The sequence below is a fragment of the Chiroxiphia lanceolata genome, chromosome 3, assembly GCF_009829145.1.
Source record: "Chiroxiphia lanceolata isolate bChiLan1 chromosome 3, bChiLan1.pri, whole genome shotgun sequence".
In the NCBI taxonomy this organism is placed as follows: domain Eukaryota; kingdom Metazoa; phylum Chordata; class Aves; order Passeriformes; family Pipridae; genus Chiroxiphia; species Chiroxiphia lanceolata.
The window spans coordinates 115,301,559-115,324,166 of record NC_045639.1 but is presented as its reverse complement, the minus strand read 5'-3'; the positions used below and the strand labels follow the sequence as shown (position 1 = coordinate 115,324,166).

The window sequence follows — 22,608 nt, the reverse complement described above, 5'->3', positions numbered from 1 at the left end:
ATAAAACTCTATCCTTCCCCAGATCTGAGCCACAATGGCATTTTCTACAACTACAGATGCTTCCTACATTCCTTCCATAGCACAGTAACCCAAGAGATCACAAGCACCCTGTACTATTAGGGTTTTGGGTTGGGTTTTTTTTGGTGTGATTGGATTATAACCATTCCAGATGGGATGGAATGGTTATGATCTGTTGGAATCACTTGCCAAAGCCAGTACCAGAGCTGCAAACTTGCTTGGAAGAATCAAGATGACAAGAGTCAGGAGCTGCCAGAGGTGAGTTTCCTGGGATCCAAAGGCAGAAACACTATTGTCAGAGCCCCAGTAAGCTGACAACAACCTTCCAGGAGTGTTTTGTGCCTCCTGCCAACAAGGTCAGGCAGAAGGGGAAAAAAAAAATCGCTGCCCAAAAGCAATTGTCTGTCTTTGAATGACAGAGGAAACATCCCAACATGAAATGAAAGAACTGATGTTATCACAGTCTGAACACGCTGAGGGAAGAGGATACTATTCCCAGACCATTCCCCATCATTCACCTCCATCTCTCTCTGCTCAGCTTTTGACTCCTACATGGAGCATTACCCTGATCAGTCAGGTGACCCCAGGTAATCCAAACATCTTCAACAGTCTTGCTTTCTTTTTTTTTCTTTTAAATTAATGAATTCTTGTAAAAACCAGCTTGAGAAACAGCCACTTGCAGCCACGTCAGTGGATTTGAAGGCACAGTTCTTCCCTCAAAGAGGCAGAGATGGGCAGCAAAGAAGGCAGCAAAAGTTTTTAACCTAAATGTGCTGCTGGCAGAAATGCAGCCCAGAAGAATCCAAACCTGGCTTAACCACACATTTAATTCCCCAGAGAGCTCCACTGGGCAGGTCCTGAATCCATGGTTAGAGACAAACAGCATTCCTTGTCTTCATTCCCTGCCCTTATCTGGATCAGCACATGTATCCTGTCATATTCCAGCCCAGCTCAGTCAGATTGTCTTTGGAAGGCCCATAAAAAGGGACAGTTAAGTCTTATTCTTGTGTGAGATACAGATCTGCTCAAGGAAACCTTCCACACCTCCCAAAACCTCTGTTGAAAAGGGCTGTTTCCATCCTTTTCCCAGTTTTAGCAGTGCTATTTATTGAGCAGTAATTAAATAGCAATAATCTGGTAATAATAATAATTCAGCAATTTTCTCCCACGTGATTGAACAGAGCCAGATTTTCAGCAAAATAAACTCACCTCTGGCAAGCAGAACTCAGGCACCGAGTCCACAAACACGTGGCCAGAGCACTCCTTGAGCTCCTGTAAAAACCACACCAACAGAAAAGACACAAAAATACAACACAACGTTACTCCAGTGCAGCACATTTTGCATTTTCCAAACATTTTCTCCCCCACAGGTAATTTCCAGCCTGTTATTACATTATGTCTATGCCCCTTCTTGGTGTAGGCAGATCTGCTGAAATTGCTTTCATGCCATATGAGGCTGCTTGGTGTCTGAAGGGATCAGATCCTTTTTGGGAGAACAGAAGGAGCACTTTGGTAGGTCAGGAAGGAGGCCTGGGAATCACTGGTGGGTGGTTTGGAAGGCAAGTTTGCAATTTAGTTTTGGTTCCAAACAACATCCAACCTCTTCTGTCTTATTGGGACCAGAATGCAATTTTTAGCCCCTTTCTCTGAGTATTTGATGAAGCAACTTTTGGGGATCTCTGCTCCACATGGAACTTTTTATTAGATTTAGCTCCACTGGATCTCTAGTCCTCTATTTGCTTCCTCTTTTTCCAAGGCTGACATCAAAAATCTTTGTCACATAAATAAGTCAGGGCTATGTGTGGAACAAAAATATTCCCAACTCCACTCATAACACACCTCACAGGATATCTCCCACCCACTCTTCTCTCCTGGATGCTTCCCTTGTCCCACAGAGAGGGGTCTCAGCCAGAGTCAGACTGACAGAATTAAAGATTGAATCCAATTGTTCATAATTACAGTGCACCTGCCAACTCCTAACGAATGAGCAATTACAGCCCGTGGCAGAAGTCTCCCACCCTCATCTCCAGGGAGTTCAAAATGATTAAAAGGAGATCTCAGCACATTTCAGTGCCTCTCCAGGACTGAAGTTTTATAACTGTCACTGGAAGAGGAATGTCCACCCCACATGATGAAACACCCCCCTTTGACTCCTTCCCTCGCCTTTTTCCAGCAGGGGTCACGGAATTTACCATTCCAGGCAGCCACAGCGGTCAAGGTGAAGCAAAAGAGATGCTGCATTTTGAATTTCTAACACATGATTTCCATTGGCACTGGGTGAGTTTGGAGGTTTCTCTCGAGCACATAATGCAGCAGCAGCACCCCAGAAATGGAAATACATCCCATATAAAACTATACTGACAGTGAGTCCATTCTCTGGAGGCTCTGAGACCCAGGCTGGGGGTTCAGGAGAAACATATTCCAGGGAATTCAAACTGAGCAACTCCGTTCCTTGTCCCTGAGCCTTTGCAGCCTGTGACTGCCACAGAACAAGTGCTCTGAATAGAGCTGTTACTATTTTACCAACACAAATGCTGCCTGTACAGTTTCTTTTGTCTCCAATGAGAAGAAAAGTCAGGTCTTTAATCTATGATCTTCAGCTCCCTTGCCTGTAAAAATCAGATCAATCCATTTTGTCCACCTCAAAGTCCCCTACATAACCAACTATTATCAGTGTTTCCTTTAATGTTCACATAGTCAGAGAACAGTCTATTAAAACACTATTTTCTCCACTGGTACCTATTGCTGCCCACATCTGAAATGTACCTGCCTATTTTACTAACTTCTGACATATTTTTCTGTTCATTGTTCCCCCGTGGCAGATCAAGCTGGAGGCTGCAGTGCCAAGTTTTGGTTGAAGCCCCAGATAAATTCTGCCTACAAAACTGATGTAATGAAAAGAAGGGAAAAAAAAAAGAGAAATTCTGTGTCTCTCATGTAGCTGAGGAAGTTCTGTGTCTTAGAATTAGGAGGCTGGAGATAAAATCCTCCCTGCTATGTCCAGTAGCAGAACACATGTTGACTTCAGAGGCCAAAGACAAGCTTTTCCTCTCTGAGGGACCTCCCATAGGCAAACCATTCACTCTCTCAGAGTCCTCCTGCCTCAAAAAAGGTACAGTACCAACCTCATTTATAAGCATACTCTGAAGCTTCAGTGTCAGAAAAGTGAGACTGGGGAATAAAAGGCACTCTAAGAAGGCAAGGCACTATTATTTATGGAGCTCCATGAAATACAAAAATATTCATACTGATGACTTCTGCATTTTAAAGAGGATTTTTTATAATCTAGGCTACCTCTGAAGACTGAGAGCCTGGAGTTGCTATTAGCATTTTGTTTCAAACCCTTCTGCTCTACAAGGACACTCTGGCTGGTAAAAGGTACACACAGAAACCTTTGGGATGAGTCAGTGTGGAATACTGTTCCTGCTCCTAACCTGTCAGGGAGCTTTTGGCATGGCAAGAAAATTCCAAAAGTACAGTACCTTGTCCAGAAAAGTGCTTCCATCTTTCAAAACCCAACCAGGAAGTTTGGACAGCCTGGGGCTGTAGAGAAAAAAAGAAGAGAAATTATTGGAATATGAAGTGGCTCATGATCAGTGGCCAAGCACAGACCTTCTGTTTGGTGTCACACAGGCAGAGAACAGCATTCCTGTCTCAGGGAAGTAACAGTCTCAATAAAACAGACAGACAGTTTCACTGTGGGTAAGTGTTCACCAAAATGACTTTTACAAATCATGATTATGACACTTCTAAGTAAAAAGAATAAGAGGATGGGGCCTGCAGGGAGTTTGTAGTCATTTATGAGGAGAATTTCAAAAAGGCTCAGTGCTGCTCGGTTGCCCTGTGGTAAAACTGGATGAATAAACAGAAGCTGGGGCAGCAACAAACTCTGGGCTTGAAACAACACAAAAGCACCATAAAAGTGCTCAGGGACAGAGGACAACAGACAAATATTCCCATTAGCCATGGCAGGGGAAGACTGATGCTCTGGACGAAGTGTTTGCAGACACAGGTTGGGATTTTAGATCACATAAAACACGGTTTCCTGCTTAGTTCTCACCCTGAGCAGCCACCCCAACAGCTGCACAGAGCATTCACCTCTGCTGAAAGACAAAGGGGCAAGGAGGCTTTGCTGTGAAGTGCATGTTCTAAGCAACAGCAGAGATTCTATTTTTTAATAGTTTCAAATGCTAATAAAGAAATTGCAAGGTGGACATTGTAAGCCTGAGTTTACAGCAGTACTTGCTGCAGCATTTCTTGCTGCCTTAACTGAGAGACTTATTCCACACTTCACTAACATTTGATTTTTGTGGGAGCCTCCAACTTAGCTCTAAAACCACTGTGTGCCCAGACTCAAGCACATCTAGAGAAATCCAGAAAAAGTGGAGGTAACAAGAGAACTGAACCCACCTGGAAACAAGCCCTGCAACACCCTCAGATCTGGAACCTGGCTGCAATGAAAGCTGGAAGTGCTGGGCACTAAGCTCTACAGACAAACATGTTTATAGCCTACAAGGGTTTTCAAATTAAACATCTTGAAAATAGGAAGTGATTCGAGAGCTCAGAGGAATGTTGTGTTCAGACTAATGTGGATATGAAAGAACAAATTCTAACTGACACCCCAGAAAGTCCCAAGGAAGGAAAAAGAGGAAATCCAAGACTCAAGCAGTGAAGACAGAAGGTAAGAGGGGAGAGGAGAAGGATCTGTCGTGGAAAAGCTGTGCCAGAGAAGTGTGTCCCATTTGGAGGATTAAGTCTGAAGAAGTCTGGTGATAGGAAAGATGAAGTGGCTGAATGTCCTCCACACCAACATGTTCAAAAGCACAATTTAGGAGCAGTAATTTGGAGACTGAGGAGGCTGAGGATAATTGGTGCAGTGAGACTAAAAGAGCTATGGAAAAAGTAAGGAAAAAGCAGGAACAAACCACTCTGATATGCAACAGCTTTGACCGATACAGGAGGAGAGGACAGAAAACTTGGTTGGAAGGGACACCTGGAGGTCTGCAGTCCAATGTCTCAGTGACTAGGTCAGGTCAGTCTGGCTTTGTCCAGCTGTCCCTTGCAAATCCCTGGGTCTTTCTGTGGGATCACCAGCACGAGGCAGAGCAGAATAAACTTTCCCTGATATTCTTGCCCTCATAATTTAGCCTCGTGCGAGTTTTGCTTTATTCGCAGCGAAAGAGCAACCACTGACTTGTACTAAACTGGCATCCACTGAGGAGGGTAAGGCCTTGTCAGGGGAGGCAAAATCAGCAGACGGATCTTCTGTGTGGCTGGAAGTGGAATGAGCAACACAGGACAGAAAGGACTCTTTACCTTGAAGCCAAGAAGCAACACAGCTCCTGCCGACACAGTTTTGACATTGTAATAGAGTGATTGATTAATCCAAAATAGCTGGAACTGTCCCATAAATAATGTGAGCAAGTGTGTCATGGCTAGACAGGAAAGGTTAAGAGCTTCCCACATGTTCATTTTACCGCTTTGCATTTGACTTTGGCGCAGGGGAGAAAATTCCGGTTGACAAACCCCCTTTGAAGTACACGAGAGGGCACAAAGTGTTTGGCAACTGCAGGTGCCCTGCACGTGCTCCACGGGCTGGAGAGAACAAGGACTGCCACTGCCAGGGCAAGGGGGAATCTAAGTACCTTTGGATGGGCTTTTTTTTTTTTTTTTGGAGAGCAAAGAACTCTAAAAAATGCCCAGCCCCTTTTACGCCACAAACACTGCAGCACTTTCCTCTCTCAGAGATTAAAGCACAGGCTCTCAAAATGTTTGCTCAAGGAGGGTCCCATGCCAGGTGTGACACAGGACTGAGCTGCATAGCAAAGATCCTCTGTAATATCGTTCCTTTGTGCTCCACAGAGGTAAAAATTAGGGCTCACACTTGCAGAGCCCAAGCAGTTCCTGGGTCATTCTTGGGGGATCTCTGGATTAGAGGCAGAAGAGAGAAGTGTGGCTCCTCTCTGATGAAGATTTCACACGGGTCTGTCTCAGATTAGCACACCTGGTTCTGAGAGGACACACAGCTCAGATCTGACTGACCTGTGCTAAAATTCCTCAGGCAGCCAGTCTCTCCTGTCATCTCTCACCTGGCAACTGATTGCAATGTCACCTCTCTGTCACCTGCCCATGTTGTGTTCATAATGCACATTTGCATTTCAGAGGTATTTAGACCCAGACACCTGATCTATGAAGGTACAACTCCGAGCACTGCAGAGAGATAAGGGCAGTGGCAGCCACATTCCTCCTCAAGTTTCTAACTCATTTCCACCACTCTCTGCAGGACACCTGGTTTGTAGAGCACTGGAGAGATCAATTACTCGCCCAAGTCCATGTGCTCAGGACAATCCCTGCTGGAAAGGCTGTTCAATCACCTCACCGACAAGATTGATTGGATTTAAATCCAACTGTTTGCTCCGATTCCACTGGGCCATCAGGGGTCAAATCTGACATCCTTTCTTATTGAGTTTGAGTCATTTTAGTGCCGACATTCTGGAGGTACTTGGGGAATTCCAGGCTGTGACCTGCAATTTGGCTGTTCATTCCCAGGGTCTGCTATCAGCAGACAAAGCTGGCATATCCCCAGGGAGTGCTGATTCCTGCCGTTCGAAAGAACCTCTTAAGCCTTTGTTCAATCACCTCATTTTGCTACTTGTTCCTCTCTCCACTTCCTTTTTATTTGGTGTGGGGGGGGGGTGGGTGAAAGCAAATGCAAGGCGATTCTGCCTGTACCTGGATTTCCCAAATTTTCTGGATCCCTTCAAACTCTACTTCTGCCCCAGCAATAGATGTTGCAGCCAACAACTGCATTATGGAATGGGACAAAAATCAACTATCACACTGATCCCTCTTAAGGCATCTGTTGCCTCTCTACAGCAGATCCTGAACTCCACGTTCTTGCAGAACAATGCAGACATTGTCTATTCTTTTCCTCTCCTCTCTGAAAAATAACAAATCATAGGAAGTGCTGGACAAACTGCTTTAACCTCATTAGGTCACTTAGGAAACTCCCTTTCCCAATCATATTTTCCCCCACTCCATCGAGCCTCCTCTGAACCCAGAACGTTCCTCACTTGTTTCCTGGTGGATCAAAGTTACTGAATGGCTTTTGAGAAAACTCCCACTGCTTCCCATCACTAAGAGTTACTCATTCCCCCCTTTTCAGCTGTTAATTTTTGCCACTGATTCCATTTACTCAAGACATAAGTCATCCTAACTGAATATCCAAATTAATCTAAAAACCTGGGGAAATACAACTTTGTAGTAGGGCATGGAAGGAGTCTTGATCTCAGGATTGTCTTCTAGACTCCTTTTCCCTGCTGTTCCAACCCTGTGCCCAGCTGCACTGCCCTTTTATTTATTTCATTTTTAAAAGGGAACAATTATGCCAAGGAGGCAACTAACAAGGACTGCTAAGTGCTATTTTCCTTTGCATTAGTCTGTGCTCCAAGAAAAGCCTGAGAAGACGGTGGTTGAACAGAACTGGGCTCCACACACTCCATCTCTGTTACCCATTTATCTCATCTTGCATGAAGAAGCCAGAAAGATGACAGATATGTGACCTCACTTGTGCTGAGCAGTTGCAGCAATACTTTACTGAAGCTTAGAATAAATTATCTAGAAAAACCAATCAATAAATCCATAAAATGTCTTCCGTCTACTGAGCCAAAGGACGTTATTTTGATAAAGAGAATTTTTAAGTGAACAAAGTCTATTTATGATATCAGATGATGCTGTTCATTTGTACCCATCTCCTCCCTCCTTCCAAAACCCCATTTCAGGCAGAGCACTCCAACTGCAACCCAAGAAGACACAGACTTAAGTGCTGACAGGCCACAGAACTCACCTCTGGACCAGAGGCAACGGCAGGAAGTTGAGGGTGGACGTCATGTCCAGCCCACAGTCCAGCATGATGGTGGTGGATTTGAACTTGAGCACGTTGCATGGCAAGGTGGGATGTCCTGACAGGCAGTACTGAAAAAGAATGAGGAGTTAGTTACGACCTTTACCAGCATGACCTTCTTCCCCTCTGTCTGGGCACTGGGGAAGACACACCTCAAATCCTGTGTCCAGTTCCGGGCCCCTCACTGCAAGAAAGACATGGAGGGGCTGGAGCGTGTCCAGGGAAAGGAATGGAGCTGGGGAAGGGGCTGGAGCAGCAGGAGCTGCTGAAGGAGCTGGGGGGGGCTCAGCCTGGAGAAAAGAGGGATCAGGGGGGACCTTCTGGCTCTCTGCAACTCCCTGACAGGAGGGGGGTGCTGGGGGGGGGTGGTCGGGCTCTGCTCCCAGGGAACAAGGGACAGAACAAGGGGAAACGGCCTCAAGCTGTGCCAGGGGAGGTTCAGGTTGGACATCAGGAGTAATTTCTTCATGGAAAGGGTGGTCAGACATTGGAAGGGGCTGCCCAGGGAGGTGGTGGGGTCCCCATCCCTGGAGGTGTCCAAGGAATGACTGGACGTGGCACTCAGTGCTCTGGGCTGGGTGACAAGGTGGGGATGAGTCACAGGTTGGACTCGATGATCCTGGAAGCCTTTCCCAACCTCAGTGATTCTGTGAACAGAGTGAACACACTCCCCCAAACATCTTTTTCCCCTTGTTCTCACACACAGTTTCGTACACACCAGAACAAAATTCCACTTCCCATGAATCCGTCTCACAGAGTGAGTGCTCACAGAGTTTTCCCCGTGGCAGGGTGTCAAAGGGGCAGATTTTCTTCAGGCAGTTTTTCTGATCCCAAGGGTTGAGCGGACGGCAAAGCTCCCCTCTCTGATTTAGGACACATGTGGAATCTCTTTTTTTCTAGCAATCACCTATTTTCCCCCAAATCCCAGGAAATCGGTTTCTTCAAAATTCAGTCCTACTGGCAAAACCTGGCTAGAAAATTTGAAAACTACTCGGAGTGCACAGGGAGGGAGAGAATCCCTGCAGGAACACCAGGTTTTTTTCTGTAAGAAACCTGCCTAAAAACAACCATGCACAGGTGCAGCAGCTCTGGGGCAAGTTCTCACCTGCTTTTTGTCTTGCTAAACACAAACAGGAAGCAGAAGGGACTGGACAACCCCACCTGAATGGAAGGGTTTGTGCAGCCAAATCCCAAAGGCTTTGGAAGCTTAATGAGCCGGTGAGCAGGTTATGTAGGGGGCACTTGAGCATCATTGAGATGCAGCCACCTCCTGTCTGGAGTGACAAACATTTAACGAGGCACAGGAGCTCTGAATAAGAAGAGAACAGAAAGGTCGGCTTTAAAATGCGGGATTAGAAACCTAAATGTCTGAGCAGAGCGTGGCCACCTCTGCGGGAGGGTTTCTCTCCTCGGAGGAGGGAATTTTCACCTGGAATCTCCCAGGTCTGGCCGTCTGGCAGCTCAGCCACAGCTCAGGCAGTCAAACTTTAGCTTTTAAATTCCAGTTTTGGTCAACTAAGATGAAAAATACCACTTGTTTGGCCATGCAGTGCACTACAAACAGACTCAGTCTTTTTCTAAGTCATTTATCCCACAGGCTTGTGTTCTGTACTTCCCTCTACCAACTGGAAAGAAGGGAGATGAATCATTTCATTTTGTACCTCTGCTCACAATAACCCAGGACTGCAACTGTCTGGATTAACAGCTCCCAAGGAGTCTATTTACATACATGCCACAAAAACCTGCTTTAAACGATATTTAAATATTAAAAAGCTAAGTCCCATATATTAAATTTCAAATATCACAAAGATTTTCGCTTTAAATTCACAAAGCCTTAATTATTAAGGAGCTGTATCACATTTTGCCTTTCTTTCAGCAAAGTTTAAAAATAACAAGCTGGTGAAGGAGTAAGGATACAAGAAAGGAATTCAGTTGGTTTAGTCACAAATGTAATATGCTCCTGTGAAATTAAGTTCTCACCAGAGCAGAACTTTGACAACTGAAGCTCTAAATCCAAGTAAACAGAAAGAAGTGAAGGGAAAAATAAGGTCTATTTTTGTAGCTTTTAAACTATTGGTAATTAAAAAAGGCAATAAAATATCACCACTTTAATCAGCAAAACATTTTCTTGCCTTTTTTTAAAAACCATGAGTAGGTTCACAACCCTGACACCTACGAGCTAACTGGGAAATCTTCCTTTTTTTCTTCTTTACAAGCAGCTAAAATCATCTCTATCTGTGGCTGTCACGCTGTGGTAAATGGATCCCTGGGAATCAATGGACTCTTCCCACCAGCTTCAAGCAAAGTGACAGAAAAATAAAAAAGCAATTCATATTTTCTATACAGCTGTTTGCACAGCTGACATTTCTGGGCCTGCACCTCCGTTGGAATTTTAGATTAGGAATCCAAGAATTGGAGTGTTTGCACTCTGTATGTCCCCATATACATTATAAATGTGGTTATTTCCACTCAGTTTATACTTGTTACTGTTTCAAACAGATCCAGAGATCCCACTTGTGTTCCTGACTGGACTGAAATCCAAGCTCTTTTTGCTCCAGGAGTTGTGTGCTTCCAGCTTTATTCCCTTACAGCTAAAGGCTGGTGCAGCCAACACATAAATGCCTCATCTCCTAACTAAAAAAGTCATGTAAAAAAGACACAAAGCACATAAAATATGCCCAGCTCAGCTCAGAACTTTCCTGGCAGGGTTTGTAAATTGGATGGAAGTTTGACAGTGGGGCACAAGGAGCAGAAACTGAGGGCTTAATTCCAGATGTTCAGGCCCTTGGAAAAGCAGGTTCTGCACAGAAATCTGGTTCCCACAGAGCATCCCTGGTGATCTCATGGAGGGCAGAGTGACAGAGCAGAGAGATGATGGCTCACAGGTGCAGCTCCAAAACATTCAAACCTGTGCAGGTTAAAGCCAGTGCTCTGAATTGCAGCTGAAGGCAACAAATCCTGCAGTGCATTCCTCCAGTATTAGTATCATGTGCCAGCTTAAAATCCAGGAGGAAATTAGGAACTGGAATTGCCCAAGCCAAAGCAGGTTTGAATTTTTGGGAGTCTGACACTTTCACTGGATTCTGAATCAGGTCTGCAGTCACAAAAATCCCATGATGGTTTGGGTTGGAAGGGACCTTAAAGATCCTCTCGTTCCAGCCGTGGACAGGGAACATTCCACTAATCCATCACCTCTACCCTGATATTCCAAATTCAACCCAAATCTATGAGAAAAGAGGATGAAGACATCTATTCCTCCTCACACAGTCCTGAGATTCAGACACATCTCTGGAAAAATATAAGGTGAAGAATCCGATCTTATAATTCCCAGTCCCTAAATTGACACACAGGTCTAAAAATGCTCCAGTGCAGATTCCAGACAAGGCTGTAATTCCCTTCCCAACCCCTTCCCTCTCTCTGGCCCGATGCAAGACTTTAAACATTAAAAGAGCTCTGCACTTCCACTATGGTTTTTACTTAAAGATTTCCCAGTTTGCTTTTTCCCATTGAATTATATCAGTCTCTACAATCACATCCAGAGGTGTTTGGTTTTGCAGTGTTTGTGATATTCACCCATATCTTTATCCCACAGGTAAGATTATGCAGGATCAAGCTCTTTGCCCACCTGCCCATGGAATTAATTGTACACATTTCCACAGACAATGATTTCCTCAAAGTCTCAAAAGAGTCCAGAACCCAAGTTCACTTCTAGGAGGCTCTGTCAAAACACACTGTGCAGCCTCGAAACCAAGAGACAATTTCTTACATTGAATAACAGTGTAATTTCAGGTTAAATAAATCAAGTGTTATCGTATTTTGAAACTTGCTAGGATTTTCACCTCCAGACCAAAAATTGCAGCACGTTATGTGAAACAGAAATTCCTCCTGGAAAATAAACTGGTGCCTGAATCCAAGGTCTGTAGGAAGATTAAACAGTTAAAGAGGGAGATCTTGAGATACACCAATAACACGGGTAATGTATTTTCTGACAGAAGACTGCAATATCAGAACCAAAATCCTTGTCAGGAGCAAAGTGCACCCCTGGCAAAGCAGTTCCAGGCTGATTTTTTTTTTTTTATTACCTACTACCTACACTATCACAGTGCCGATGGAAAACGACTTTATTAAGAACCACGAGGTTTTATTCCCGTGGCTGGCGGAGCCCAGCACAAGCCACACGTGGAAAGCTCCACGCCACGCTCGTGTTTAAGGGCAGGAAGGCTGACAAACACCTTCTCCTCCTCCTGAATCCCACTGATATTTGATTCCATCCAACATCCTCGTCCCTCAGCCCCCTCCCCGCTTCCTCAACGTCCCCCAGCTTCAGGATCGTCTCCCCCTCCCTCAGCCTCTCCCCTCCCCTCAGGATCAACCCCCCCCTCCCTCAGCCTCTCCCCTCAGGATCATACTCCTCCTTCCTCAGCCTCTCCCCTCAGGATCACCCTCTCCTCAACTCAGCCTCTCACCTTCCCTCAGTATCGCCCCCCCCACCTCCCTCAGGGCCGCCCCCCCCCCGCCGGACCTCAGTTTCCCTTCACGCCGGCGGGATTGAGGCTGCGCAGCCCAGAGGCGACCCCGGTTCCCCTCCCGCCGCTGGGGGAAGGCCAAGCCCCCCTCCCTGGCCTCGCTGCCTCCCGCTCCGAGCACTCACCAGCTTCATCGCGTCCCCCGGTTCTATTTACCGGGACAATCCTGCCCCCCCCTTCCTGCCCGCCCCGCCGCGCCCCGCGGCATCATGGGAGTCGTAGTCCCGCCGTCCTCCTCGCCCTGCATAACGTCATGGCCTCACCCCCGAGGCACGCCGGGAGTTGTAGTCCGCCCCGCGCTCAGCCCCGCCGCCCCATTGGCGCTCCGCGCGCCCGCGGCACGCTGGGAGTTGTAGTCCCGGCGCCGCGGGTCTCCCCGTCACCCTGGGGAGGGGGGAACTACAAGTCCCAGGGTCTCACAGCTGCAGCAGGTGGGGGCTCGGATGTTGATATCAACATGGCGCTTGTCAGACAGACAAAGACAGTCGGTCTGGTGTGATTGAGCCAAAAAAAAAAAAAAACAACCCCAGGAAAAAAAAAAAAGAGAGGGAGCGGGCTAGGAGGAGGGAGCGGCAGGAGGAGCGCCGGGCGGGGAGGGGGCCGTGTCCTCGGGGGGGGGGGGGGGGGGGGCCGAGGGATTTCCTCCCCCCTATTGTTCTCGCCCCTCAGCGCCCCCCGTTAATCCCCCCTCAATCTGGGGCGGGGGCGGGCGGGGGGATCCCCCCAGTCCCGCCGGTCCATGGTGAGGCGGCGGCGCCGGCAGCACCCAGAGGTGAGTGTGGACGGGGGGAGATGAGGGGGGGGAGCGGCGGTGGCGAGGGGAGGGGGCGGGCGGGTGGGTGGGCTGGAGGGAGGGAGGGAGGGCAGCGGGAAGGGGTCCCCCCTCCCCGGCACCGCTGGGACTCGCGCCGAGCCGGAGAGCGGGATGTGCGTGAGGGGGGCACCCGGGGGCGGCCGCGGGTGGGCAGGGGCAGCCCCTCAGCTCGGGCGGCGGAGTTGGAGCCGCGGCTTTGGGGGGCTCCGCGGGGGAGGAGGAGGAGGAGAAGGGTGTCCCCGGGAAGCTGCTGCGGGAGGGCAGGGCAGCTTTGGAGGTTCGCTGTTCCTACCGCTTATTTATTTATTCGGATTCCTCCCATCTCCTCCTGGGTGTGGGGGGCACGGGGCGGCGGCGGCCGAGCCCTCCCAGCCTGGGTGGGTGCTGGGGCTTGGGGGGTGTGCGGGGGTTTGTTCGCCGCGGAGTTTGGGGCCGGGCTGGTGCGACCCCCGGCGCTCCCCGTGCCCGGGACCCCCGGGGGCAGCAGGGGAAGGAGGGAGAGGTTCCGACCCTGCGGGGATGGAACCCCCTCGTCAGATCCCTGCCCTGGCTGGAGGCGTGCGAGGGTTCGGGGGGCTCCTTTTGGGAGCTTCGTGGAGGTGGATGGACGGGGGGTCGGGGCTGCCCCAAACCCCGCTGGCTGCGGGATCTGTTGCAGCTCCTGGGGCTTTGGGGAGGGTTTTCGGGGATGGCGAAGGCGTGAACCCGAAAAGGGTGTCTGGTTGCTGGAGAGTTTTAACATGGGGACGGGTTGGAGGGGGGGAGGAGGAGGACCCGGAGGGAAGTCATTCCCAAAATGTGCGAGGAGAGCTTGGGTGGGGTGTCAGACGCTTGTTTATTTTGCACTCCTTGGGAAGAGGTGAAGGCGGGGGGGGGTAAAATGCTTTTTGTAGCCGTGTCTGGGATCTTTTTTTTTTGGTGGGGGGAGGGAGGGGCAGAACAGTGTGTTTGACCGCAGGAGCGGTCGGGGGAAGCGGCTGGGAATTCTGCTGGAAGTGTTTTCCTCTGCTCCGAGGTTAAAACTAAACAAGAGCCGAGCGTATTTAGGTGCAGAACACACACCCGAGCCAGACCCCGCCGAGTTCTTCGACCTCAGTTTTGTCTGATGGGTTCTTTTTTTCCCAGTTGTTAGAGCGTTTCTTGGTATGTTTGCAAAGCACTTCTTCGGAAGCATTTCGTTCTTTGCGATAGGTCTGGAAAAGCCTTGCGTGCATGTGCTGGGTTTTTTTCCCAGTTCCTTCGTGCTGGGGACAAAAAAAATGCTCTTTTTGGGGGTGGGGAAGGAAGAAGGAAGAGGAAATGAAGGTTTAAGCATGTTTGTGGGGTCAGGTCTCTCTCAATTTGTTCTACTCAAGTAACAACCGGGAGTGTGACTCGGTGGCTTTTAAGTACAGAACGTTTATGAACAAAAACTGCGAGGATTTAAACTTTATAGGGAGGAAAGTGTTAAACTGATGGGAAGGCACGCGTTTGAGAGAGCGGATCTCAGAGACACTACCTACGTGCCCCTGCTTCAAACTAGTGGGGATGGAGGGGGAAGAAACCCCAGAAAACCGGTGGGGGAAAAAAACCAAAACAACCACCCTACAATTTGCATGAATGATGCCACGTAAAATACCGGAGCGAGGAATTGTGCTCTGCAGACGAAAAGCCTGAAGTCCCGTGATATGACTCGCTCATTTCTGCAGGGCTCATCAGGTACAGGCTCTGCTTCCTTCCTGGGATGGTGCAGCTGGCATTTGATTTCCTCCATGGATGGGAGAGGAGGAGTCCTGTGCAGGTTTTTTTCCCCGAGATGATTGCATTTTCCTTGGCCTTGCTGTACCCGGCCTCATTAGTAGGAGCTGCATCTATATTTATTTACCATTATACCGTGTCCCTTGGGAAGTGGGGTGTAGTTTGGAGTAGGTATATATGGATTTATCACTCCTAACGTTTTTTTTTTCCCCTCCTGTCGTGGTAGGACCAAATCCGTCAACAGCGGAGAACAAACTTAATTTATTTCTGTGTTTTGCATCTCCCTTTTTGCCATTTCTCTCCCAAATTGCTGGAGAAAACATCTCGGAGATGCAGGCAGGGGAGAAGGAAGGAAGGGATGGAAAATGTTCTCTGTGCAGGGATATATTTGTTGTCTGCAAGTCCTGAGAGCAGCGGGCTCAGAAGGGGCAGGGTTTGATTCTGCAGGCGAAAACGGGGGTTTTGGGAAAGCTCTTTTTCCCCTTTTTGTGAGGATTATTCTTCACCCCCACGACGGCCACAACTTTTTGTGTCTGGTTGACAGAATTACCCAACGAGCCTGGGCATGAGGCTGGGAACGAGGAAACTCGAGTTTCACTCAGCCTGTGCTTCCTTCCCTTCGCACCAGAACAGGCATCAGCGTTTTTCCTCCTGTGTCATCCCACTGTTGGGAGCAGGTCTAGACGACATTGTGGTGTGCAGGCTGCCAGCTGGGCTACAGGAATGCTATCCTAGGTGAAACAGCAGGATTTTTAGGGAGGGGTAAGGAAACCTGAAAGAAAACCCCGCGTGGATGAGGCCTGGTTATCTCTAGAACTGCTTTGCTGAGCAGTCTCAAGCGGTTCCTTTCATTTGTTGACCTTTCTGGACAGCGTGCATCTCTCTAGAATTGTGATTCTGAGAATTCCATGGAATTTGTGCCTGCTGTCAGCTGCAGAAAGCTTATTTTTAAGGCAGTTTCAGTGTGAGTCTTACTGGTCTCTTTTAAAAGGATATGAAAAGTTCAAGGCTGTCCAGTGTTTTGAAAATTAAATTATTGTGAAGTGTTTACTTTATAGTGATAATCCGTAAGTTCATGGGAGTGTTTGGTATGTTTTCTCGTCGCTGTCTGGAGCTGGGAAAACAGTGGGATTCTGACATTCACTTTTAAAGCTAATTTAATTTTTAATAAAATGAATTTTTAATGAGCATGACTGTCAGGAATTGTTCTGTTGTTAACTTCTGGGACTGCTCTTTTTTTTTGTTGTGTGTCAGTGGGGCAGTGGTGAAATTTGGGTCTTTGGGCGGGGAACTGGAAGAATTAATGAAACTGAGCCACGAGAAAGGAGGAGGCTGTGCTGTCCCTTTCACCAAGGGATCTCTGAAGATGTTTGGTTTAATGTGCTAGAAAATCAATCAATTTTCATGGAACAACAGCTCATTTTAATCTAAAGAAAGCAGCTTGAGCTTCACAGTGGTTTCTGTGCAGAGCTTTTAGGGACGTTGCAGAATGACACGTTACAGTGTTGGGATTCTGTGGCAAATATTTTTCATCCCCTTCAAAGTTTAGGATTTGAAATCAAAATGCTGTCAGGTTAGGAATCTTACTGCAGAAAAAAGATGCCTTTGTTCCTCCTGTCGATAACTTTGTGCAGCTTTGACAGTTCTAAAGTCCCTGAAGTTGATTCCGTGTTATACTGATTTTAGCGGAGCAGGGATTGGATTTTGCATCCATGTCCTTCTGGGATTGAGCTTTAATTATACCTGTGCTGATAACTTGATCTTGTGGGTTATCAATGCAGTGAGACATACTGTGATTACAGTGGGATTTTTGGGAGGTAACGAGGAGAATTTGATTTTTTTGGGGCGTCTAACTCATATCTCTAAAGCTGATTTCATACATAAGGTTAGTAATAAACTGTGTTTATCATTCTAATATTCCCATATTGAGTAAAGCTCCCTTCTGACTCCTGTTAAATGAGGATGGCTGGGGAGCAAAGTGTAGGAAGAGTTTGTATGTGAGCACTCAGTCATGCAAACGGGCGTGTGGAGGCTGTGAATGCAATTCCCAGTGTTAATGCTAAAGATAAGTGTTTTGACAAATGCTTTTAATTTGGGGAACAATGCAAGCAGGAATGACAGGATATGAAAGGAAAGTGTTATTTTTCATCTGGCAGGTGGCAAACCAAGGTGTAGAGGGATTAACTTGCCCAGGCTCCTGCACGGAGTCAGCGGCAGAACTCGTAATCAGTCTCTGATCTCAGGGGTTTGCCAGGGCTTAAATCAGGGTTTTTCTTCCTCCCCTCATTAATTGGCCAACTTTCACATTTTGCAAATAACATCTAGAGATTATTTCTCTTTCCTCCAGTTTCAAACTTTAGAGCCTGGAGGGTTTGTTTTTTTTTTTTTTTTCTTTGGTTGTTGGTTTGTGGTTTTTTTTTTTTCATTTTCACTGAAGCCTTGAAAACACAAGGTTGGAAAACTTGATCTGAGCAGCACCTCCCTGACATATGACACTATCTCGAAACAGCCCCTGACAAGTGAACCCTCTCATTGAAATCATGTGAGGAATTTTATTACTCAACTCTGAAGACCTTCTGGAGGAAAGGAGGTTGCAAACTATTAACTACGTGGTCTTCATTGCAGGCTGGCAGATAAAAATGTTCTTATGTGTTGGGGCAGTCACGTGGTTCCACAGCGAGAAGCAGTTGCTGACCAGCTGAAAATTTCGTCTTGTCACTCTGAGAAACACATTTATTTTTGTGTTGTGCCTGCTAAAAAAGAGATGTATTCACTTGAAATCTGGTCTTTTTTTAAACATGCAAGTGGTCGATTCCCTTCCCCTCTCGACTGGGCGCTCACACGGCGTTAGCCCCTGACCGTAAAAGCACGTGGGGATGATTTTCTCATAGGCAGCCTCGAATTTTAGTGGGTTTGGGGTACTTCTGTTCTTTGCTGCTGCAGTTGGGTTTGCCAGGGGCTTCTTGTTGGTACAGGCTGAGCAAAGGGCTCGTGTCACAGTTGTGGAGCTGCTGCCGTGACAGTTACGGCGTCACAAAGCCGAACCTCGTTGGGAGCGATCGATTTATGGCCGTAACTCCTGTGCTGGCTGGTTGAATATGGGTCTGCTGGTTCTCAGAGCCACTGTCCTCCTTGGCTATTCCATGATAAAACAATACTCTGTACCTTGGTTTGGAAGTGCTTGGCTGAGGTATTGGCGTTTTAGAAACAGAGAAACCGAGGCAGAAGGGCCAAGTGACTCACAGAGGCCACAAACTGAGTCAGTGGCAGTTGGACACAGATGTCCCTTCCCCATCTATTCCACTTTATGATATATTGATATATATATATATATCAACTTTATAAGGAATTTATTGGCTGGTCACCTAATGTGCTCATTAAGAGTACCTAAGTCAATGAGATTTTTTTACAGCAATGGGAGGATTTCTCATGTTCCATTGACTTCTGTGGATTGACACTTCTCATCCTTAGTTATTCAGTTAATTTTTTTACTTTTAAATCCATTACATCCCCCCCAATCAGACCAAAAGCACTATGGGGTAAACTTTCTCCCAAGACTGTAAGGGATACTCCTCTTTCTTCTGCTTCGTTTAATAGGATTTTTTCAGTGTTGGGCTTCAGATCTATCTCAGGAATGCACATGCATGTTTATCATCTGTTTTGATTCAGACACCCATAGGTTGAACAATCACTGTTTCAACTTGCTTCTAGAATTAAAAAAAAAAAAAAAGTCATCTCTAACTGGTTATTCTCCCTGTCTGTGTGCAGATTTCCCTTTCCCAGTTCTTAATCAAAGCTGCAGGCAGAGTCTGAAGTGAAAGTGTGCTCTTAAAACTGGGAACTGCTGTAGTGCTTCTGACAGAGTGTGCTCTGCTTTATCTTCCCTGTGCAGCCAACCAGGAGGTGTGGAAGGTCAGTTCACTTTTTCCTACAGAATTCCTCTCTAATGTTCACTTCATCATCTCCTCTTGGTTTCAGGGCAATTACCAGCCTGAAACTTATTACCAGGCAGAGCCCTTGGTCAGGTTGTACCTATGAATACACCTAAATCAGTTCTGTGATACACCTGGAAAAGATCTGACTTCATGTGTTCATCCACGGAATTCAGGCATGTAGTGCTTCCAGTCTCTTTGTCCAATGGGTGGAGTGTTGCTTCTGGTGGAAGGGTTTCTTCCAGCCTGAGGAAACAAATTTTAACACGTGCTTCATGCATAGAGGTGGCATTTTTTTTCGTTCTCCATATGTACAGTATGTTTATTTAGGTTATATAAATTTATGAGAAACCCATTCATGAAAACCATGAGGTTTTAACATTGGGTGAAGGAAGGAATTTATAAGCCAGGTATAAAAAAAATACATTAATTATGTTTGACTGAATCTCAGTTGGTCTGAGTTCCTGATGTTGGTCTTCTCCTCGCTTTTGAACTTAATATTCAAAACCCTTCCTTTCTTTCCACTTCCTTACAATTTTCAAGTTTAGCAGTAGAGTAACTGCCACTGAAACAATACTGTGGGTACTCTTTCAGTGGCCTTGTGAACAGCCAGTTTTGTTCTCCTGATAAGCCCTTGTCCTATCAATTGGGAAGTGCAGCATATAGTCATTTCCTGCATTTTGAGCTGCCTGTTCCCTCTGAGCCCTGAACCAAGCACTGAATCTGCTTTTTGTTCTTCCCTGTGACTCTGATGGCAGCCGAAAGCACTTAGTTAGTTCATCAAATACAAGAGCTGTTTCTACTTGGGTGTTTATTCTGACCTTTATTTTGGACACTTTCTCTCTGCCATGATCAAATTCTCTGATTACAATGTCAGCTTTCACCAGAAACCTCTCTGTGATTTCACTGGCAGGGTTTGGGGTGTGCAGCAGCTCTGACACGTAAGTGGTGCTCCAGTGTTGGAAAGGGAAGTTCCTGGCAAGGGAATCTCATTTCTAGGCTCTGCCTTAGGTCTTCTTTCATGACCCAGGGCAAACTTCTTGACTTGCCAGTGTTCCAGTGTGTGATATGAAAATAATCCTTTCAGGGCTGTCGAGGTGCTTTCACATTCACTAAGTATGTGGAGATTCTTGGCTGGATAGCAGAGTATAATAAACATCAGGAGTATAAACACGAGTGTCAGATTGTGGTTGAGAACTAATTATTTAAGCTAATGCTGATTTTTCATGCCACAGATGGGAGAGGTAAGTGGCTGATCAGAGTTTTCCCAGGTAAATTGTGTTACATGTGGTTTCCAGGCATCGTAGTGGGTCATTCTCTGGCTGTTTGTATTTCATGGGAGCTCCATCTGTTTGATGGAGTGGTGCTGTTTAGTGATAAGTCTGAAAAAGAGGGAGCTTGCTGAACTTGAAACTTATTCCTCCCTCTTTAATTTCCTGGTCCACAGAAGTCGAGTGATGTTAACATATTGGAGATTCATAAAATTTAAGGCGAGAACAGATAATTAAATTGCCTTCCCTGATACGTTTTATATGCTTTGTATCACAGGCCTTTAAATTTTAATCATTTACTCTGAAACTGAGACCAGTAAATGATGTTTGGCTAAAAACAATTTGAAAGCTTTCCAGCCCTGAAGTGTCCATCACTGGTAATTTCAGGCTCATCACTTCTCTTGGTAGTTATAAGTGGCTGATTTCTAATTTGAATTAGTCCAAGTTCTGCTGCTGGTTCTTGTTAGGGTTTTCCTGACGAGATTAGAGCCCTTTAGTATCCAGGACTTTCTTGCCATGAAGGTACTTACACTCTGTAATCAAGTTACTTGATAGATAAGGGAAGAGAGTTGAGCTTTTAAGTCTCACTCTGAGGCATTTTCTCCAGCACTCAGATCATCCGGTGATTCTTCATGGCCTCCGTTTATTTTTAACATCGTGGAAACCAAAAAAGGTGCCTGTTCCGGCCTGTGCCTGATCCACGCCAAATTCCGAGGTGCCTTTAGCCCTTTTTTGCTGCACAGCCATTTCAGAGGTTCCAGGGGAATGCTGTCCCTGAGCCTCCCTGCTCCAGCACTGACATTCTTTACTTCAGCAGTTACAGTCTGTATTTCTTAGATTATAAATTGGCCTTTGTATTCCGCCGTGTTTTGCTTTCCTGAGCTGACTTAAGGCAGGTATTCAGCCTTCTTTCTCCTGCTGTCCTTCCCTCCTGTTGTTCTACAGCCCTGGTGTCACTCACGGATTTTTATCTGCAGTTGAGCTGCATCAGACCTTAAATTTAGTGACAACAACAACAACAAAAAAAAATTTAAAAAAAAAATGAGCATGATGCAATGCCAGGAAGTGGATGAAGAACTGGCTGACTGACAGCTCTCGGATACCGAGCGGCCGACGAGGGTTTCCACCAGAACCAGGGTACACTCTGTGCATGTACTTTCTCCTGTTCAACTACATTTTTAATCTCAGAGAACAAAGTTAGTCCTTTATCAAGACATTTGCCATTAGAACGTGCTGACTGGCACTCCGCTGTCCTTGTGCTCCACTGGGAAAATCCGTGTTTTTCTTTGCCTGTTCTCTGCCTGGGTGGATTTACAGCTTTGCAGATTTGCTCCATCCCCTTTCTGGGCGTTGGCACGACATGAACATTCACCTGGCCTGGGAGGAAGGCCCTCCTCAGGTTTTAGGCTGATTTAAAATGTTTCCCTGCTAATGAATTTGCTGGAAATCATCTTTTATTACTGGTGAATTAGAAGGTTCCTCACATGACAAAGGCATGTTGCCCCAGTGTAACAGCAAACTGTTCCCAGTACTTTTCAGTGGTTTTCCCTTCCACTAGAAGATCACTGGGTCCTAAATTTTCTTACTCTTATTATATTTGGGTTTTATATCTTGAATCTTGCACTTTGCTTGCTAAGAGGAACATCCCAAGAGAAGTCTGCAAGTATATCATGGCAGTGCTTTTTGGGTGGCTGAGGTGGGTCTCCTGCCAGATTCCATGGAAGTGAAGACCTTCCCAACCTTTACAAGCGTCCACTTCTGAAGACACTTGTGAGTTATCCTACAGTTCATGGGCATTATTCTTGTAAATGGTGGTGTCACTCCTGTGTCACACTCAAGTAAATTCTGATTTATTCATAGCACTGTGCCTTCTTGCTTTTTGTTGAAAATGCAGCTGCCTTCGCTCGCTGGCTTGTTCCCTTGAATTTCCCTTTTCCTGTCCCAAACTGATTTAGCTTTTACTCCCTCGGTGTTGCAGCTGTAATCAGCAGTGCACAGGAATGCCTTTTTCTGTAGGACAGGCAGTATTTTTGCCGTGGCTTTTTAGGATCCTGGATAATATGGGATCGGGAAACCAAACCTCATTTAAATACCCACTGGCAGGAGGAAGCGAAGTGTGTTGTGTTTTGGGTTAGTTGGTTGTTTGTTTTTTTTTCAGGGTGGGTGTTTCTAAGGACTTGCTCCCTTAGAAAGTCCCTGTTTTGAAACCTGCAAATTGCAGGCAGAGAGTATCTAAAGTTTGGGATGTGTGATTCCTTTGTGGCTGTCCAGTGGGAAGCCTGTTAACGGCAATAGGCTTTGTGGAAAGGTTTGGAAAGGGGAAGAAAGGGAAGAGGACCTGGGGCACAGGATCTCTGGGAAAGGCACTGTGGAAGAAGTCGTGCCATTTGTGCTCCTGCAGTTTGAG

General features: G+C 46.5%; 2 protein-coding genes and 1 long non-coding RNA gene across 16 annotated transcripts in view; 1 reads left to right on the top strand and 2 right to left on the bottom strand.

The window, feature by feature from the left end:
* The window catches only part of INTS9 (integrator complex subunit 9), a 62,259-nt gene extending 49,576 nt beyond the window's left edge, over positions 1 to 12,683 (bottom strand). For both annotated transcript variants that reach the window (XR_004356468.1, XM_032684641.1), the window contains exons 1-4: positions 12,573 to 12,683; positions 7,865 to 7,992; positions 3,501 to 3,561; positions 1,228 to 1,290 (exon numbers count right to left, since the gene is read on the bottom strand). Coding sequence is in view for 1 of the 2 variants with exons in the window: in XM_032684641.1 (XP_032540532.1) it covers positions 1,228 to 1,290; positions 3,501 to 3,561; positions 7,865 to 7,992; positions 12,573 to 12,581 (261 nt within the window). In the remaining variant the exon portion in view is untranslated. The remainder of the gene's footprint in view (positions 1 to 1,227; positions 1,291 to 3,500; positions 3,562 to 7,864; positions 7,993 to 12,572) is intronic.
* Positions 12,684 to 12,870: 187 nt separating this feature from the next.
* The window catches only part of HMBOX1 (homeobox containing 1), a 107,428-nt gene continuing 97,690 nt past the window's right edge, over positions 12,871 to 22,608 (top strand). For 10 of the 12 annotated variants that reach the window (XM_032681785.1, XM_032681782.1, XM_032681778.1 and 7 more), the window contains exon 1: positions 12,871 to 13,219. The gene's annotated coding sequence lies outside the window, so the exon portion shown is untranslated. Of the gene's footprint in view, positions 13,220 to 14,143; positions 14,960 to 22,608 lie in introns of those variants that run through there. The other 2 variants (XM_032681783.1, XM_032681776.1) reach the window with 2 other exon arrangements.
* LOC116783841 lies at positions 15,581 to 18,024 on the bottom strand. 2 transcript variants are annotated; one of them, XR_004355865.1, is made up of 3 exons: positions 17,840 to 18,024; positions 17,563 to 17,751; positions 15,581 to 15,729 (listed from the first exon to the last, which is right to left on the bottom strand). It is a non-coding gene; the product is annotated as an uncharacterized LOC116783841 (long non-coding RNA). The 2 variants fall into 2 exon arrangements; XR_004355866.1 differs by lacking the exon at positions 15,581 to 15,729 and having other exon boundaries at positions 17,531 to 17,751.